General features: G+C 51.6%; 1 protein-coding gene across 1 annotated transcript; it reads left to right on the forward strand.

Annotated features, from left to right (window-relative positions):
* The first annotated feature begins 1,206 nt into the window (after window positions 1–1,206).
* VPS37D (VPS37D subunit of ESCRT-I) lies at window positions 1,207–15,152 on the forward strand. The gene is made up of 4 exons (XM_082201568.1): window positions 1,207–1,405; window positions 5,531–5,702; window positions 8,500–8,582; window positions 9,518–15,152. The coding sequence occupies exons 1-4, from the start codon at window positions 1,277–1,279 to the stop codon at window positions 10,019–10,021; spliced, it is 888 nt and encodes a 295-aa protein (XP_082057694.1). The 5' UTR covers window positions 1,207–1,276; the 3' UTR covers window positions 10,022–15,152.
* Window positions 15,153–15,350: the final 198 nt, after the last annotated feature.

A 15,350-nucleotide genomic window follows, 5' to 3' on the forward strand; every position in this document is an offset into this window, starting at 1 on the left:
GATTGTGGTGTGATTGTGTAAATGCACCAGTGGCATGCCTAAGGAGTGTTAAGTAGCCACAACTACTGCTAGGATGTGGGCCCCAGAGGGCTGGGGCAGCAAGAAGATTAAGGTGCACACATTCAGACATTGCTCTTGAGGGGTGCGAAATCGAGGTATGAACACACAAGCGTGAGCTTCTTCTAACCCCAGGAAACCAACTCTGGTTGGGCCAAGGCTGAACAGAGAGTCTGTGGAAGAGATAGGGCTTTGATCTGAAGGCCCTGAGAGTAGCCCAGTGCTTTATCGCTAAGCATCCAGTTATTCTCTTTCATCACCAGGGTGCCACCACTAAAAAGCCCTGCTCACAAGTGCCCTCCCACCTCTAATCTCACACCACCTAGAACCTAATAACACCAGCTAGGTCAAGCCAAAAGTCCAACGTCAAACAAATGCCCACTGTAATCCTCCTTACAACGACCCTGAGTAGCTGCTCCATCTTGCAGCTACAGGGAGGAATTGGGGTTGAGATTCTGGCCACCGACCTACAACTCAGTTCCTAGTCTTCATTTTGCAGTATTATTATTTTCTCCAAAGAGGTCACAAGGAGAGCTGTGTAGCCGGATGAAGCCAAAAGGCCAATCTATCGAGCCCGGAATCCTATTTCCACAGTGACCCACCAGTCCTCAGTGTTTTGGGGAGAGTTGAGAGAAAGCACACTTGACATGCTCAAAAGCTCATTTTGTCAAAGCAGCAGGAGCCCCGCCCCCTTTCTCCTGCTTTCCCCCGTGGGAGGAGGACTGAAAGGCACCCTTAGGGTAGTCAGAAGCTCCTCCTTGTTGAGATGTGATCAGATGCTCGGAGAGGATATAGTTTTGTTAAATGACACTACTGATTTCACTTCAGACGCCAAGGCAGCAGAAACCCCGCCCCCTTTTGCTTGCTCGCCCGCTGGGAGAAAGCACTCTTAACATGCTCAGAATCTCCTGCTTAAGAGACCAAGGCAGCAAAGGACCCGTCCCCTTTAGGCGACCCCCCCTTCCCGCTGTTTTGCGAGGAGGGGGGCTGCTTTAAAGCTTTCCCTCCCCCGCCCGCCCCTTCTCTCTCCTGCCGCGCCCACCGCCTTTTTTCCATACCGGGAAAGCATCGTCGGCGTCGGCGTCCCCTTTAAGAGCGTCGGCGCGGCCGAGGGCGCCCCCTGGCGGCCCGCGGCGGCGCTGCAGGTGCAGGTGGAGGATCGCGCGCCTCCAGGTGCGGCCGCCGCTGCTGCTGCTCCGTCGGCTCGGCCGTCCCCACCATGGAGCGCGATCGGGGCCCGCGGGGCTCGGCGGTGGACCTGGGCTTCGGGGCGCTCAGCACCGCGCAGCTCCGCGCCCTCATGCGGGACGAGACGTGGCTGGAGCGCATCGTCAAGCTGAGCAGGAAGGTAAGCCCAGGATCGGGACCCTGAGGAGGAGAGGATCGGGCCCCTGGGAGGGAGAGGTGGGACTGGGGGGGGGCCGCATCCTGCCTCTTTTTTGCACGCATCGCTTGGATAGCATGCATCGGGATGCATATCCCAGTCCCCTCCCGGTCCAAACATGTAACCGACCCCCACCCCACCCCGCCATCCATCTAATCCCCCCCGCCGCCAATTAAAACACCCACAGCACACAAAGGGGGCACCGATGCCCCCATCAGGCCTGCCACTGCCCTCCTCTGGGGCCGTGCCACACACCCCAAAACCCTATTGCAGAGAAGGTGCCCGCTGATGAGGGGGGCATGGCATGGGGGGGCACAGTGCCAATCCAGCCAGGCCTGTGCTTGGTGCCCAGAGACGGTGTCCAGCACCACCACTGACGGCCTTTCCACAGAGGCTTGTGGCTATGACCCCCCAAAACACCCCATGCCCATGCCCCCCAAATGTGCAATCCTGTGGGGCAAACCAGCCGCTCCCTGACTGCCTCCCAACCTGGCCGATGTGCCTCTCCATCTTACCCCCCCAATCCAGTCTTGGGGGGGACCATAATGTCCCCCACTTACCTTCAAAGCTCCTACCAGGACACCCCAAACAAATTTGAGCACAGCTGCTGTTTCCTTGGTACCCCACTTGCTCAGTTACCCACCCACCCCCTACCAAAATAGATGCTACCGAGCCCTTTTGCAGGGTGATTTTAATATTCTGCTGCTTCCCCAGACACCTGTCACTTGGACCCCCCCTCCCCAAAAAATTAACCGCCCCCTTGCAGCAGTTTTTGCAAAGGCTCCTTCTTTGTTATCTCTATGCCACTGGCGATACCAGTTGAGGGTTGAGGTGTGTGTGTGAGAGAGAGGCTGCAAGGGCCTGGATGCTTTGTCTGGGTGGGTGGGGAGCCTCCATCCCGGGGTGCCCCCTCCCTCCCCTCCAAAACCAGCCCCAATGCTCACAATCGCAAACCCACGCACCCTCCCCGCACACCCCTGTCTGTTTTGTTTTTCTGCACCCTTAGGAAGGGAGTTTGGGATCCATCCAAGGCTCCCTGAATCAGCCAGAGGATTTATTTTTATTTTATTTGGGGGGTGGCTGTTGCTGTCTGTATTGTTTGCAGGGTGGGTGGGCTTGCCAAATAATTGCCAGAGCCTTTCATACATTTGGATCACGGATGGCGTAGGGTTTTGCCTTTCCGACAGAGAGCCATGGAAACAAAGGACATCCTCTTTTTTGTTTTTGGCCAACCCCTACTAAATCTAACTAGCCTCCTCCGCGTTCCAGGAATCCCACCCCCCCGCCTCCTAATTCTGGCTCCCCAAAACCTTTACAGGCCCACTCAATTTTGTGTCCACCCCCACCCCCATCCAGACACGTCACAGACTGCTGTTGCTGTCCATTCTCCCAAGAATACGTCGGGTCTGTTTATCTCAGAAAGGCACCTTCGCCTCTCGACCCTGGGAAGCAGGAGATCCCACACACACACACACCGTTTCTTGGGTTTGTCCCGGGTTAACTGCTCTGGAATAACTGTTTCTCTGTGGGGTGCCCCACAGGGGTTTCAGAGGACCCCGGGACCATCCCTGTGTGGTCCCACAACTCCGCCCCACTCAGTGCCCCAGAGAGGCTCCCAAATGGGGCCCGGGTGTAGAAAGGATTCCACATCGTGTGGACATTTAGCCAGGATTAAAACTGGGGTGGGTGATGCAAGGCCCTGTCTGCCCACCCTGGTTGTTGGGGGGGGGGGACCTAAACAAAGCCTTGTAGCAGGCATCATACTTGCAATGCTATTTGAGAATTGCTTAAAGAATTGTCGCTCTGTGCAGTGTGTCATCTTGGAAGAATTAGACGCGTCTTTGGGGGGGGGGAAGAGTCCAGATGCCATCTTGCTCTGAGGCTCAGTCAGGGCAGCAGGTTAGGCAGAGGTGGGCACCGTCGCAGTTTCTCATTGGCCCTGCTGCAAACTCAAGAGCGCTGAGCGGATCTAGCTGTTGGATATGGGTTGGTGGAGCGGAGAAGCGTCCCTCTCTGGCCCATCTGATGAAAGTGAATGTTGCGAGGTTCGGGAAGTTCTTCCTGCGTTGCATGGTTAAACTATGGAACTCACTTCCACAGGGGGCCACCAAGTCGGGTGGCTTTTAAAGAGAATAAGACAAATTCATGGAGGATAATAAAGCTATCGAAGGCTACTCGCCATGGGGGGGCCTATGCTGTGCCTCCAGAGTTGGAAACTCTGTTGCTGGAAATGGCAAGAGGGGAGAGGGCTCTTGCTTGTGGGCTTCCCATCTGGTTGGTCACTGTGAGAATGGGATGCTGTGCCAAATGGGCCCCCTTTGGCCTGATCCAGGCCTCCTCTTGTGTCTGTTAAGCACATGTATCTAGTTTCTTCCACGCAGGGGCTCCGAAGCCACTGTTGCTTGCCTGAGCCATGAGAGCTTAAAGTTTCAGAAACGGGAGCCTTAAAGACCCCCAAATGTTGGGCAAGGATAGGAGAGAGCTGGGAGCCTGCTCTAAGGAGAGATGTTATCATTGTCTGTGACACTTGCGATAGTCAGCTGTTTAGAATCTAAACTTTAGTTGCCTTGTGGCACAGAGACATTCTCTCTGGTTATCCTTGTAAAGTCGCAGCTTGCTTCTTACCCCACATTGCAGATGGGAAAACTGAGGCTGAGTGGTGATTGTTTACCCAAAGGCACCACCAAGTGAGTTCATGGGTGTTAGATATAAATCCTCTCTGTTCACAGTTTTAGCCATACTGCATGGTTCTTCTTCCTGTTGTTTTATAATTAAGTTTATTAGTTTACTCCTCCATCCATCCTCTCCCCCACCCACCTCCCTGTGGGCTCTCTGTTATGAAGCAGGGCCTTTGTACTGGTGGCTCCACTGCTCTAGAGCTTGGCTCTCCCTGTCTGTGAAAGGGGGCCCTTGTTTCTTTCAGCTTTGAATTGTTTTGGTCACCAGCATATTACAAAAACCTACTTGACGTCTGCAGACTGTGTTTGTCAGCCATTAAAGATTGCATTCTGCTCTGGATAGGAGCTGTTTATGGCACAAAAGCTTTTAATAAGTTTAAAAACCAGTCCATCAATTTAATATCAATAACACAACACCATCAATGTGCCTGGCACTTTGAGAAGAGGTCCCTGCCTCATGGACCAAACAGTTGCACCATTTGCAAGAAAAAGAGGATGGCCGAGCCACAGAAAAGGTGCCTGGTGAGCAAACAGGTAGCTCAAGCAAGTTAGTCAAGCCGCATACTGCAGAGGATTGCAAGGCCAATCCTTTGTTGTTGTTGTTGTTGTTGTTGTTGTTGTTATATTTATATCCTGCCTTTTTCCCAGACAGGGAGTCAAGGCAGCTTACACAAATTAAAACAAGACAGATAAAGCACAGAAGGCTAAAATCATATGAAAGATGATAGTTAAAAAGTAATTAAGCTCTAATAAAACAATATAAAAACAGATCTATTAAAATACAGATGTGGCACTATTTAAAAGCCCTTTTCTTTAAAAACAGCCGGTTCCCCAAAAGCCTGTTGGAATGAAGCGGTCTTCACCTGCTGGCGGAAGGGCAACAAGGAGGGAGCGAGTTTGGTTTCTCTAGGGAGGGAGTTCCTCAGTCTGGGGGCAGCCACCGACAAGACCAGGCACCCCCAAACTTGGCCCTCCAGATGTATTGGGACTACAACTCCCATCATCCCTAGCTAACAGGACCAGTGGACAGGGATGATGGGAACTGTAGTCCCAAAACATCTGGAGAGCCAAGTTTGGGGGTGCCTGGACAAGACCCTCTCCCATATCCCCACCAAGTGTGCCTGTGAGGCTGGCAGGACTGAGAGAAGAGCCTCTGTATGGCCCCATCCTGCACACCAGCTAGACTAGTAGCCGAAACAACCAAACTCAGCCTCACCCACCTACCCTAAAATATTATTCCTCCAAACGTGGAGGCAGAGCATAAGCCATCCTGTCAAATAGCCACCAATAGCTTTAGTCTCCTCTGGGAATTTATCCAGTCCTTTTTAAAAGCCATCCAAGTTGGTGGCCAGCCCTGCGTCTTCCTGTGGGAGGGAGTTCCACAGTTTAACACTGTGTCTGTCTGTTGCAGTTCCAGAACTTGCAGCTGGAACGGGAGAGGCGTCTGGCCTCCAACTATGCCTTGGCCAAGCAGAACCTGGCACTGCAACCACGGCTGGAGAACGGCAAGGCCTCCCTGGCCATCAAGTATCAGGAGCTGAGGGAACTGCGGGAGACATGCTGGGACAAGCAGCAGCGTCTGGGTGAGCCCTCTCCCCCCTCCATTTCCCAGCCTGGCAGCCCTCTTTCTTTGAGCCTCGCCTGACCCCTCATTCTGGTTGTCTGCCAGCTGTGGCTCTCTGCGCGGAAGGGAAATTCTGCACATGCTTTTGTGACTTATTTGCTGTTTGTTTCCTAATGCTTCTAAACCGCCTCCTTGTAGAAAACCTCAGAGCTGTTTGCAAAAAGAGTAAAACGGTAAGATTATTAATAAAAACCGCTAAGACATCAAAATAAAAATAAAACCAGCAACAAACTAAAAACACACCAACACTGTAAACTACTGACCAGGCTTGGTTAAATAAAAAATGTGTTTAGCAGGGGAAAGAGTGATGTCAATAGGCAGGGAGTTCCAAAGGGTAGGAATTTGAGTTGAGCTCCAGGCTGAGCTTTGTCGGACTGGTGTGTCCCATGAGCAGGGCTGCCAGACCTCCAGGGCTCACCTGAAGTCTGCAGGTTGGTCTGGCCCAGGTGGCAGGGGAAGCTGGCTGCAAATTATTGCATAGATTCTCTAGGGTGGGAGTCTGCCCTCCTGCCCTTCCTCCTCCCCTCTCCCAATTAACCTCCATCTCCAGGGCTCAGTGGAAGGAGGGAGTGCAGAGGAAGAACCACCAGGGGCTGCCTCCTGTGATATCACCCTAAGTCTCAGCTTTGGGCCCTGAAATCTCAGCTTCTGGGATGCTCCTGACCCGGTGACCCTATCCTTGAGCCACGCTGGCATCCTAGAATAGCATGTCATAGCCTCTTCCGATACCCCCATCCACCATGCCATGCCCTAGGATAGAAGCTTCCTGTTGTTGTTAATTGCCCACCCATCACCCTAAGGTCCCATGGTGGCGTACAGCATTGAAACACAGTATTAAAAACAATTAAAAACAACATTCAAATTAAGGTGGTTCCTAAAACCATAAACCTCAAGGGTCAAAAGGACCTTTTTGATGGTGGCTCCCCACTTGTGCGAAGCTCTCCGCAGGAGACTTGACTGGCACCGCCTCAACATACACAAAACATTTCTTTTCTGCCTGACTTTTGGCTGTGAATTCTCTGTGGCCTCCTTCCGTGGGTGGGATGTTTTATCCTTGCGTTTTAAAAAGGTGAACACGTTTTAGATTTTTCTCTGTGTTTTGTCCTGGGCTAGTTTAAACGTATGTGGGCTTTTTTATTGCCTTAAGTCACTTTAAAACAAAAAACAAAACAACCCTCAAAGTTTAATAAGTAATAATAAATATTGATAGCCATGCCAGCTGCAGAGAGAAGAAGGGACTTGGGATCCAAAATATCTGGTTGGGGAAGTCTGGAGTATGCAGTGTGGCTTAGCAGGAGAGCCCCATACTTTTACAAGACAGCTATTCTTTTGGCTTAATGTGTGAAAGAGACAAAAATGGTATTAAGCTGTATGTATGCAAACATCTGGCATTCTGAATTGGGCTGTGGACCAGTAGCCCCCAACACATCCTACAAGTATGCTTAGGGAGCCTGTAATTCCCATTAGCACAGCTGCATGAGACCCAATTGCTTGTGTGGAGTTACTCTTGGACCGAAATGATGGGGCATTGAGGTCACCCCTCCAGGAACCTTCCCCTTTTATTTGTTCATTTGAGAAACTGCATTTATTTACCACTATATATCATTTTTAAAATAAAACACACACACGCAATCAAAGCAGTGTTCAACAATAAAACCATAAAAAGGTTAGAAACAGACATCAGTCAACCAGTGAGGAAGGATGCATTTACAATTGCCTGCGAAGTATTGGCAGAATAGAATAGTTTCCAGCCGGTGTTTAGCGCCTGCAGGGAGTTCCACAGGACACCGAAGTTTCGGTTTCTCGTTGTTGTCAAACAAGCATCACCAACCCGGGGAATGGCCAGCGGTGTTCCTGCAGATAATCTCAGTGATCAAGTTGGGATGTGAGTGTTCAGGCAGTCCCCGGTCAGGAAGGGAATCTTCCGAAAGCAATTTGCAAGCCCCCATGTCACAACAGAAACTACAATGCAATTTAAGGAGGAGGGCGGGAAAACATCAAAACAAAGCAATTTATTCAGGACTAACAACTTGCCCATTCTACTAGTTCCGTACACTAAACTTTTGCTAACCTGGTGTCCTCCAGAAGTTTGGGACTATGGCCAGATTCACCCCATACATTTAGTGGACTGTGATACCATGTTGAACAGTCATGGTTTCCCCCAAAGAATTATGGGAAGTGTTGTTTGTTTAGGGTGCTGAGAACAGTTAGGAGGCCCTTATTCCCCTCCCAGAGCTACAATTCCCAGCGTGGTTTTACAATCCCTCTTCCCCAGGAAGGCTGCCAGGGGGTCAAACCCTGATGTCTCCAGGTAGCAGGCTGGGAGAGATGCCTTTCTGAAATCCTGGAGGGCAGCTGCCCATCAGAGCAGACAGCCTAGAGGTAGATGGACCAGTGAGTCCAACACTGTAAAGGCGGCTTGTATCCATCATTATATTTTATTATTTGTATGCCAACTATCTGACTGGGTTGCCCCAGCCACTCTGTCGGCTCCCAACAAATTGAAACATCCGACACAGTAAAACATCAAACATTAAACATCAAACATTAAAAACCTTGAGGACTAGGAACTTACCACGATGGTAGATCACCTGTTATTTTGCTGACCCGGACTAATGTTCCGTTTCCTAGAGCAGGATGGAGAAGGAAGGTGAAGCCCCGATGGCACCTTGGGATTAAACCCTGCTTCGTGGGAGGGAAGAGTGGGGACATGGGGAAGGAGTGTCTGCGACTGAGGCTGCTTTTTTGCCTGGCAGGGGCCTGCATGGCCAAGTGGACCCCCGAGAATGCAGTGAGCAGGCTGCAAGCTGAGCTGGACGGCGTGGAGGCCAAGGTGGAGGTGAGTTGCCATGGGGGGGTAGTAGTGAGGGGAAACACCCACACTGAAGTGCATATGGTTGCCTGCCCCACAAAACTGTGTTGTAGGGTTGTCAGGGAGTCCATCAGCTGGGGGCACCAGAGCCCAATAAGCCAAGTTTTCTGCTCAGCCTCATCCTCCCTGCTGAGTTCTGCGAGAGGAGGAGGAAACTCCTTGGGTGTTTTTGCCATGGTGGGCAATTCCCTTTAACCTTGACGGCTGAGATCGCAGAACCATAGAACAGTGCAGGGATCACAGCACAGATGGGGTGTGTGTGTGAAGGTTTGCAAAAACAACCTCCCCTGCAGAGGTTTATCATTTATTTTTAAATGAAATTTGTATACCACCCTTCACCTGTTGATCTCAGGGCGGTTTGCAACCTAAAATTGCAATACAGTCGTACCTTGGATCCCGAACACCTTGCGAGTTGAACGTTTCGGCTCCTGAACGCCACAAACCCGGAAGTGAGTGTTCCGGTTTGCAAACATTCTTTGGAACCCAAACGTCTGTCGCAGCTTCCAATTGGCTGCAGGAGGCGCACTTTGGTTTCTGAACGTTTTGGAAGTCGAACGGACTTTCAGAACGGATTCTGTTCAACTTCCAAGGTACCACTGTATAAGATTTGCGTTCGTTGTCCCACCCACTTTTGCTCCTGGCTCCGCCCACCACTTGCACGCGAAGGTGTCTAAGAAGGGAACATGGCTCTGGGCTGAGCAGGGTTCCCTGTCCCTGACCTCTCTGTATAAATTGGGCCCTGCAGGTTTCACTTTTCCCTCTTCACTTTAATATCATAAAGGGGGTCCGAGGGTCATCTAGTCCAACCCGCTTCAAGGAGGGGGTGAGAGGGGCGGAAGGCCCTCCAGAGGCTTGCTTGAATTCTCCCATTCCTCCCCCCCCCCCGCCCTGTTTATTTCCAGGAGCAGATGGAGCAGTTTCTCTGCTGGGACCTCCCCGTGGAGACCTTTGTGGAGTCTTTCCAGCACACCCGAATGCTCTCCCACCTGCGCCGCACCCAGCTGGAGAAGCTGCAGAGTGCCCTCAAACTGGAGAAACTGGAGAAGGCCAAGGACAAGCCCAGCCCCGGCAGCGAGGAGCCGCCCGCCGTCTCCCCCGCCCTCCCAGTGCCAGCGCCAGCGCCGCCTCCGCCACCACCTTCGGCCCAAGCCCCTCCTCCAGCGCCAAACGGGCCGCCCCCCAAGGTCTTCCAGCTGCGCTTGGCGCCAGCGTTCCTCATCCCCTCGGAGGCCGTGCTCCCCATCCCGGTGGGCACCGGCCCCCAAAAGTGCTGCCTGCCGGCCCTGGCCACCTCGCACCCTGCCGCTCCCTTTGTGAGCTCGCCCTTGAGCCTGATTGGACACATCCACCTGGCGCAGGCTCACTTGCCTCCCCAGCAGAAGAAGAAGGAGCCGCCACACCGGTAGCCGACCGCAGCTGACGGACCGTTTTTACCGGAGCCTCCGTCGCGAGACGAGACGGGCCAGGGTCCGGGGCGCGGCGCCGCCAGCACCCCCCGACCTGCCGACCACTCTGCCCGCCCAGACTTGCCCGGAGCTGGGGCGTTGGGGTGGGGCAGGACTATGGCAGCTACAGGGGGGTGTCCTATATGATTTAGACGCTTGGCGCTGTCTCTGTCTCCCATCTCTTGGGGCTGCCTGGCCGGCTGGGGCTATCAAACGTTATTGTAAGTATAGGTGCCGGAGGGCCGGGGAGGGGGGCTGCCCTCCCCCATCATTTAGAAATAAGGGAAAGTCTATATTTAGCTCCACCCCTCTCCTTTTTTGTGGGGGGGCCCTATGACCATTCTGCACCCATTCGACGCCAGAAAGAGCATAGGAGCCAACTCTCGGGGGGCGAGGTCCCTTCGTTGTCGTCCCCATAAAATATTTGAGGGGCCCCCCCAAAGTTGATAGGCATTGCCATTTAAATGGTGTGCGTGTGCCGCGTCTTGTGATCGATTATGCGGGGCGGGGTTTACCTGAGCCCCCCGATATTTTATTCCATTTGGCACCCCTGAGAGAGAGAGAGGCTTGCAGGCTGCCCCCCATCCTGCTTTGAGGCGGCTGACTCTGGGTGGGAATGCCTGTCCTCCAGACCCAGCCCACAAACAGAACTTCCCCTATAGCACAAGTGACTCCATTTTGGAAGCCAGAGGAAAAGACCAAGAAAAGGGGTAGAGTAGAGCACATTTGGGATGGGGGTGTGGGGTGAAGGGAGTTGGGCACAGGCAGATAATTCTGTTGGCGGGGTGTGTTGTTGTTTTTTCTGAGCCAGAAGCTGAATTCTCCTTCTCCCCCTCTCCTCCTCACAATAATTTGTATGTTGGGAGTGAGGGGGGGGGGCTTCTGAGGTAGAACTGGGAGGGCTAATTTGGGGGGTTGGGGGGCAAGGGCTGAGGTTGCGAAGCACAGGGTAGGACATGAAGCCCAAAGTTAGGCCACGGCTAGAGGATGGGTTTGTGGAACCAGCACACACGGATTCAACAGGGTATGGGGTGTGGGGCTCAGCCAGGGTCTGGGGCGGGGGGGGGGGGCGGGGGGAATTTGTCTTTCCGGAAGACGTAGGGCTGAGCGACACACACACACACAAAACTGGGGCGGGGTGGGCCAGGTGAGGATGTATTTTTGAGCCGTTTTAACTTGAATGTGCTTGCAAAAATTTGAATTGTCAGGAACGGGGGGAGGCTGCAGCGAGAAGGAGGATTGAACCAGAAAACTTATTTGTGTTTTTTTATAAAAAAAAATCCAGAGAGTCTCAAGTGCTCCCTCATGGAAGAGGTGGTTTCTGTGTCTCTGCATAAGTCACTGGCCCGGTTTTCTTCTCTTATTCAGCCTCCTCAGGAGCTGGTACAAGTGAGTCATTCAGTCACTGCCGAGGGAACCAGAAAGCAGTATTCTGACCTGCCAGCAGATGAGGCTGCCTGCCGCTTCTCTGCATGAGCAATTTGTATGAAGTGTCTCGAAAAACGTTTTTAAAAAGAGCGAAACAAATCTTGAAATTTGCGTTCAGCTGTCAAAAGGTCCCCACTTTTTGTTGACGGGTGGTGAGATTTTTATTTCAGCTCTTGCAGATGGGGCATGCCCTGTCGTCTGGAGACAGACAGCTGGGATGGGTAAGGATGAGTGCAGCTGTCACGCCTCTGACTGTGGCATCCCTGGTGTAGAAAGAGCGTTTGGGGTGTCCCTGGGTAAGCTGGTGAGAAAGGTACGGCTGTGAGAGATGACTGTGGGGAGCCTGCTCAGGCAGGGGGCGACTTTTCCCCTCTTCCATGGGGCATGACGTCCCTGTGACTGATCCCACTTTGGGAGAGGAGGACGGCAGCGCCCTCCACCTCTGGCTGGTTGCTGGGGTAATTGTGTAGCAAGAGGGATTGTGTACCAGGGCAGCCCCTCCAATCCGGCGCTGAGAAACCAGCCCCTGATGCAGGGAGACAGGGGGTCTGGGACAGTGAGAGGAAGAAAGCAGCTGTCAGCTGAGCTGGAGGCCTGGAAGAACCATCTTTCTTTGCTTGAACCCAGGCAGGAGCATGGCACAGCAGCTATGATGAAGGGAATGCACTCTGCACACGCTCAGAGGCACTGTCAGCATTCCACAGGTCCCTATGCTGAAAGCACATCCAGTTGCTTTGCCTTGCTAGATTACTCCGGTTCAAATGAACCCCTGGCCAGCCTAGTCTTCCTTCTACACTGTATGATCCCTGACCCGCCTCACTGCTGCAGTCGCCAGGTTCTCCAGTCACAGAGTCATTACAACCACCTATTTTCCCTCCGCAAGGAACAGCTGCAAAATCCCGTTCCTGGAGGAGGAAATGTAGAGGATTGGGCACTGAGGGGTTGTGATTCAGGACCATCTGAAACCACCCCCACCCCACTCTAGAGGGCATATTCCAGGGAGCTGAAATGAAACGCCGATTTAATTTTCATAAAATTTATCCTCCGCTTGATTGTAAGAAAAACCTTGAAGTGGTTTACAGTGTTTGATGAGGTCTGAATCCCAAATGTCAAGCTTGGTGGAATTTGGCAGAAGCAAAGCCAGTTTGCAAAAATAAATGGGTGGGGGCTGAATTATAGGTAGGAAATGGAATCATAGAATGGAAGAGTTGGAAGGGACCAGAATAGGGAGCTTGTAGCCCTCCAGACGGAGCCAGATGCCGGCTCCCATCATCATCGTCCCTGACTACTGGTCATGCTGGCTGCTGGGAGTTGGACTCTAGCATCTAGGGGGCACCAGGTTGGCAGGCTTATATCATGGCATTCCGGAGGGTCCCCCTCCCTGGCTTTGCAGTAGTTATGGTGGCCCCTGATCTTGAATGCTGTAATTGTCAGGACTGATAAAAGATAGTCCTTTTTTGTGCAGTGCAAGGTTGAACTGTGGAACTCCCTGCTGCAGTGATGGCCAGCAGCCTAGATGACTTTAAAAGAGCATTAGACAAATTCATGGAGGAGGAGGAGGACCACTGATGACTACTAGCCATTATGGCTAGTTAGGGCTTCCGCAGTTAGAGGGCCATGAATGCTTCTAAGTACCGATTACTGGAAATCCCAGGAGGGGGAGAGGCTCTCAGGTCCTGCTTGCAGGTTTTCCATGGACATCTATTTAGCCCCTCTAAAATAAAAGGCTGATGGGATAGAAGGGCCAATGGCTTGATCCAGCAGCCTCTTCTTAGGTTCCTGTGTTGTTAGACTTCATCTCCCTTCATCCCTGGCCAATGGCTATGCTGTCTAGGCCTGGTGGGAGTCTAACAACACCCAGAGGAAGGCCACAGATGTTCGCCCTCCACCCTGGTTTTATAGGCTGGCTCTCTGAAACCTGCTAGTCCAGAGCCCTGCTGGATCAGGCTGAAAGTCCACAGCGTTCAGCATTCTGTTTCCACTAGCAGCCATTCAGATGCCTTTAGGAGGCCCACAACAGAATTCCCAGCTGGTCATTTCCAGTGGGACAACTGCAACTCAGAGGCAGACTACTCCTGAACCTGGAATGTCTCTTCAGCTGTTGTGACTAATGGCTGACGATATACCTCTCCATCCATGAATTTGCCCAAACTCCATGTTTTAACTGGAAATGTAACAGAGGGTGTTGCTTTAGAATATCCGGGGGGTGGGGGGCGGGATGGCTCCATTTGCAGAGGAAATCTGACATTCCAAAATTTGTCTGAAACCTTCTAAGTTGCCTGAGCTCCCAAGGAAGGAGAGAAAAGCAGGGGGCCATTGGGCAATTATATTTTAATTCATTTAAATGCATGCAAATGTAACGCAGCTGGTTTTCTAGCATCGATACAGAACAGTTTTCCTATTTGATGGCTAGGTTAAAAAAAATATGCAACCACCTGGGTTGAGCTTTGAAAGAGCCCCACATCCTGGTTTGGGGGGGGGTAGGTGGGTGATAATGTATTTCCACCTATATCCAGAAACAACCCCCCCCCCAAAAAAAGACCTCACTTTCCTGAGAAAGCCTAGTGGCCTCGTTCTTGGAATATAATTTTGCTGATTTGATTTTTTTTCTGCAAGATTTGAGAAACGGGGGGTGGGGGAGGAGAGGAAGGGGCAGTTTCCTGGGGTTCTCCCCGTCTCCGAAGCATCAACTAAACTTTCTTGACACTCTCCCCACCCCCACCCCATTACAAGCCAGAACCTCTCTCTTTCAGGATCCACTGCAAAACTTTCCATGTGTGTCAGGGGTTGGGTGGGTGGGTGGGGGTCTTTAAATATTCCCACGGTCTCAATCCGATTCCGGCAGCTTCAAGGTAGACCCCATGCTGTCTTTGTGGACGTTTTCTTTTCCATGTAATGTTTTTGGAAAAATAAGTGTGGAAACAAGTATATAAATATAAATATATTCTTTGGAATAAATCGAAGGAATACATTTCTGCCAGCGGCGTTTTCAACTGCAGGGGTCATCTGCATTCTAGAGACATTGAAGTATGTGGGCGGGCGAGAGGCCAGCATCATGGTGGAAACAATGAGATTTTGATAGAACTGTCAAGTTGGAAGGGACCCAAAGATCATCTAGTCCAACCCTTCAGTGCAATTTGTTTTCCAGTTGGCACATGAAAATTTGGAGGATGTTGCCTATTAAGTCACAATGCTCTGTGGTCTCCGAAAGTAGCCACAGTGGCAATGCATAATTGCCTATTTAAGTTCATGCCTATCTCTTAAATTGATGGTTGCAGACCTGCTAACAATGGCAGTCACTGCAATGTGCTGGGCATGTTGGTTGCTAAGCATGTAGATAGGTCTGAGAACAGGCTGAAGATTGGAGGAGTGGCTGCTGATGTCACAAAGGCACTAAGGGCTACTTGGTACAGAATCTTATGAGGAACAATTGAGGGAGTTGGGGAAGTTTAACCTGGAGAAGACCAAGAGGTGATATGAAAGCCGTCTTCAGCTATCTTAAAGGGGGTCGCATGGAAATCAACAACACCGAACACCAGCTGTATTTGTTGGGATGATTTCTCTTCCGGATATGAGACGAATAGGTGGTCTGCTAAGACCACAAGCTGAACACGAGTCAACAGTGTGATGCAGCAGCAAAAAAAGCTAATGTAATTCTAGGCTGTATCAACAGAAATCTAGAGTCTCGATCAAGGGAAATGATAGTCCCACTCTGTTCTGCCTTGGTTAGACCCCACCTGGTGTCCTGTGTCTAGTTCTGGAAGGTGTGCAGAGGAGGGCAACCAAGTTGGCCATAGAATTATAGAGTTGGAAGGGACCCTAAAAGGGCATACAGTACACTGGACCCAAGAAGTCCTATTGA

Source organism: Podarcis vaucheri (assembly GCF_965113315.1).
Source record: "Podarcis vaucheri genome assembly, chromosome: 15".
NCBI classification, from domain to species: Eukaryota; Metazoa; Chordata; class Lepidosauria; order Squamata; family Lacertidae; genus Podarcis; species Podarcis vaucheri.

Bases quoted from the DNA above. Each gene is read 5' to 3' on its own strand.
- VPS37D (XM_082201568.1), top strand. From the start codon at position 1,277: ATGGAGCGCGATCGGGGCCCGCGGGGCTCGGCGGTGGACCTGGGCTTC. The intron at 1,406-5,530 runs GTAAGCCCAGGA...TGTCTGTTGCAG, and splicing joins TCGTCAAGCTGAGCAGGAAG to TTCCAGAACTTGCAGCTGGA. The intron at 5,703-8,499 runs GTGAGCCCTCTC...TTTGCCTGGCAG, and splicing joins GGACAAGCAGCAGCGTCTGG to GGGCCTGCATGGCCAAGTGG.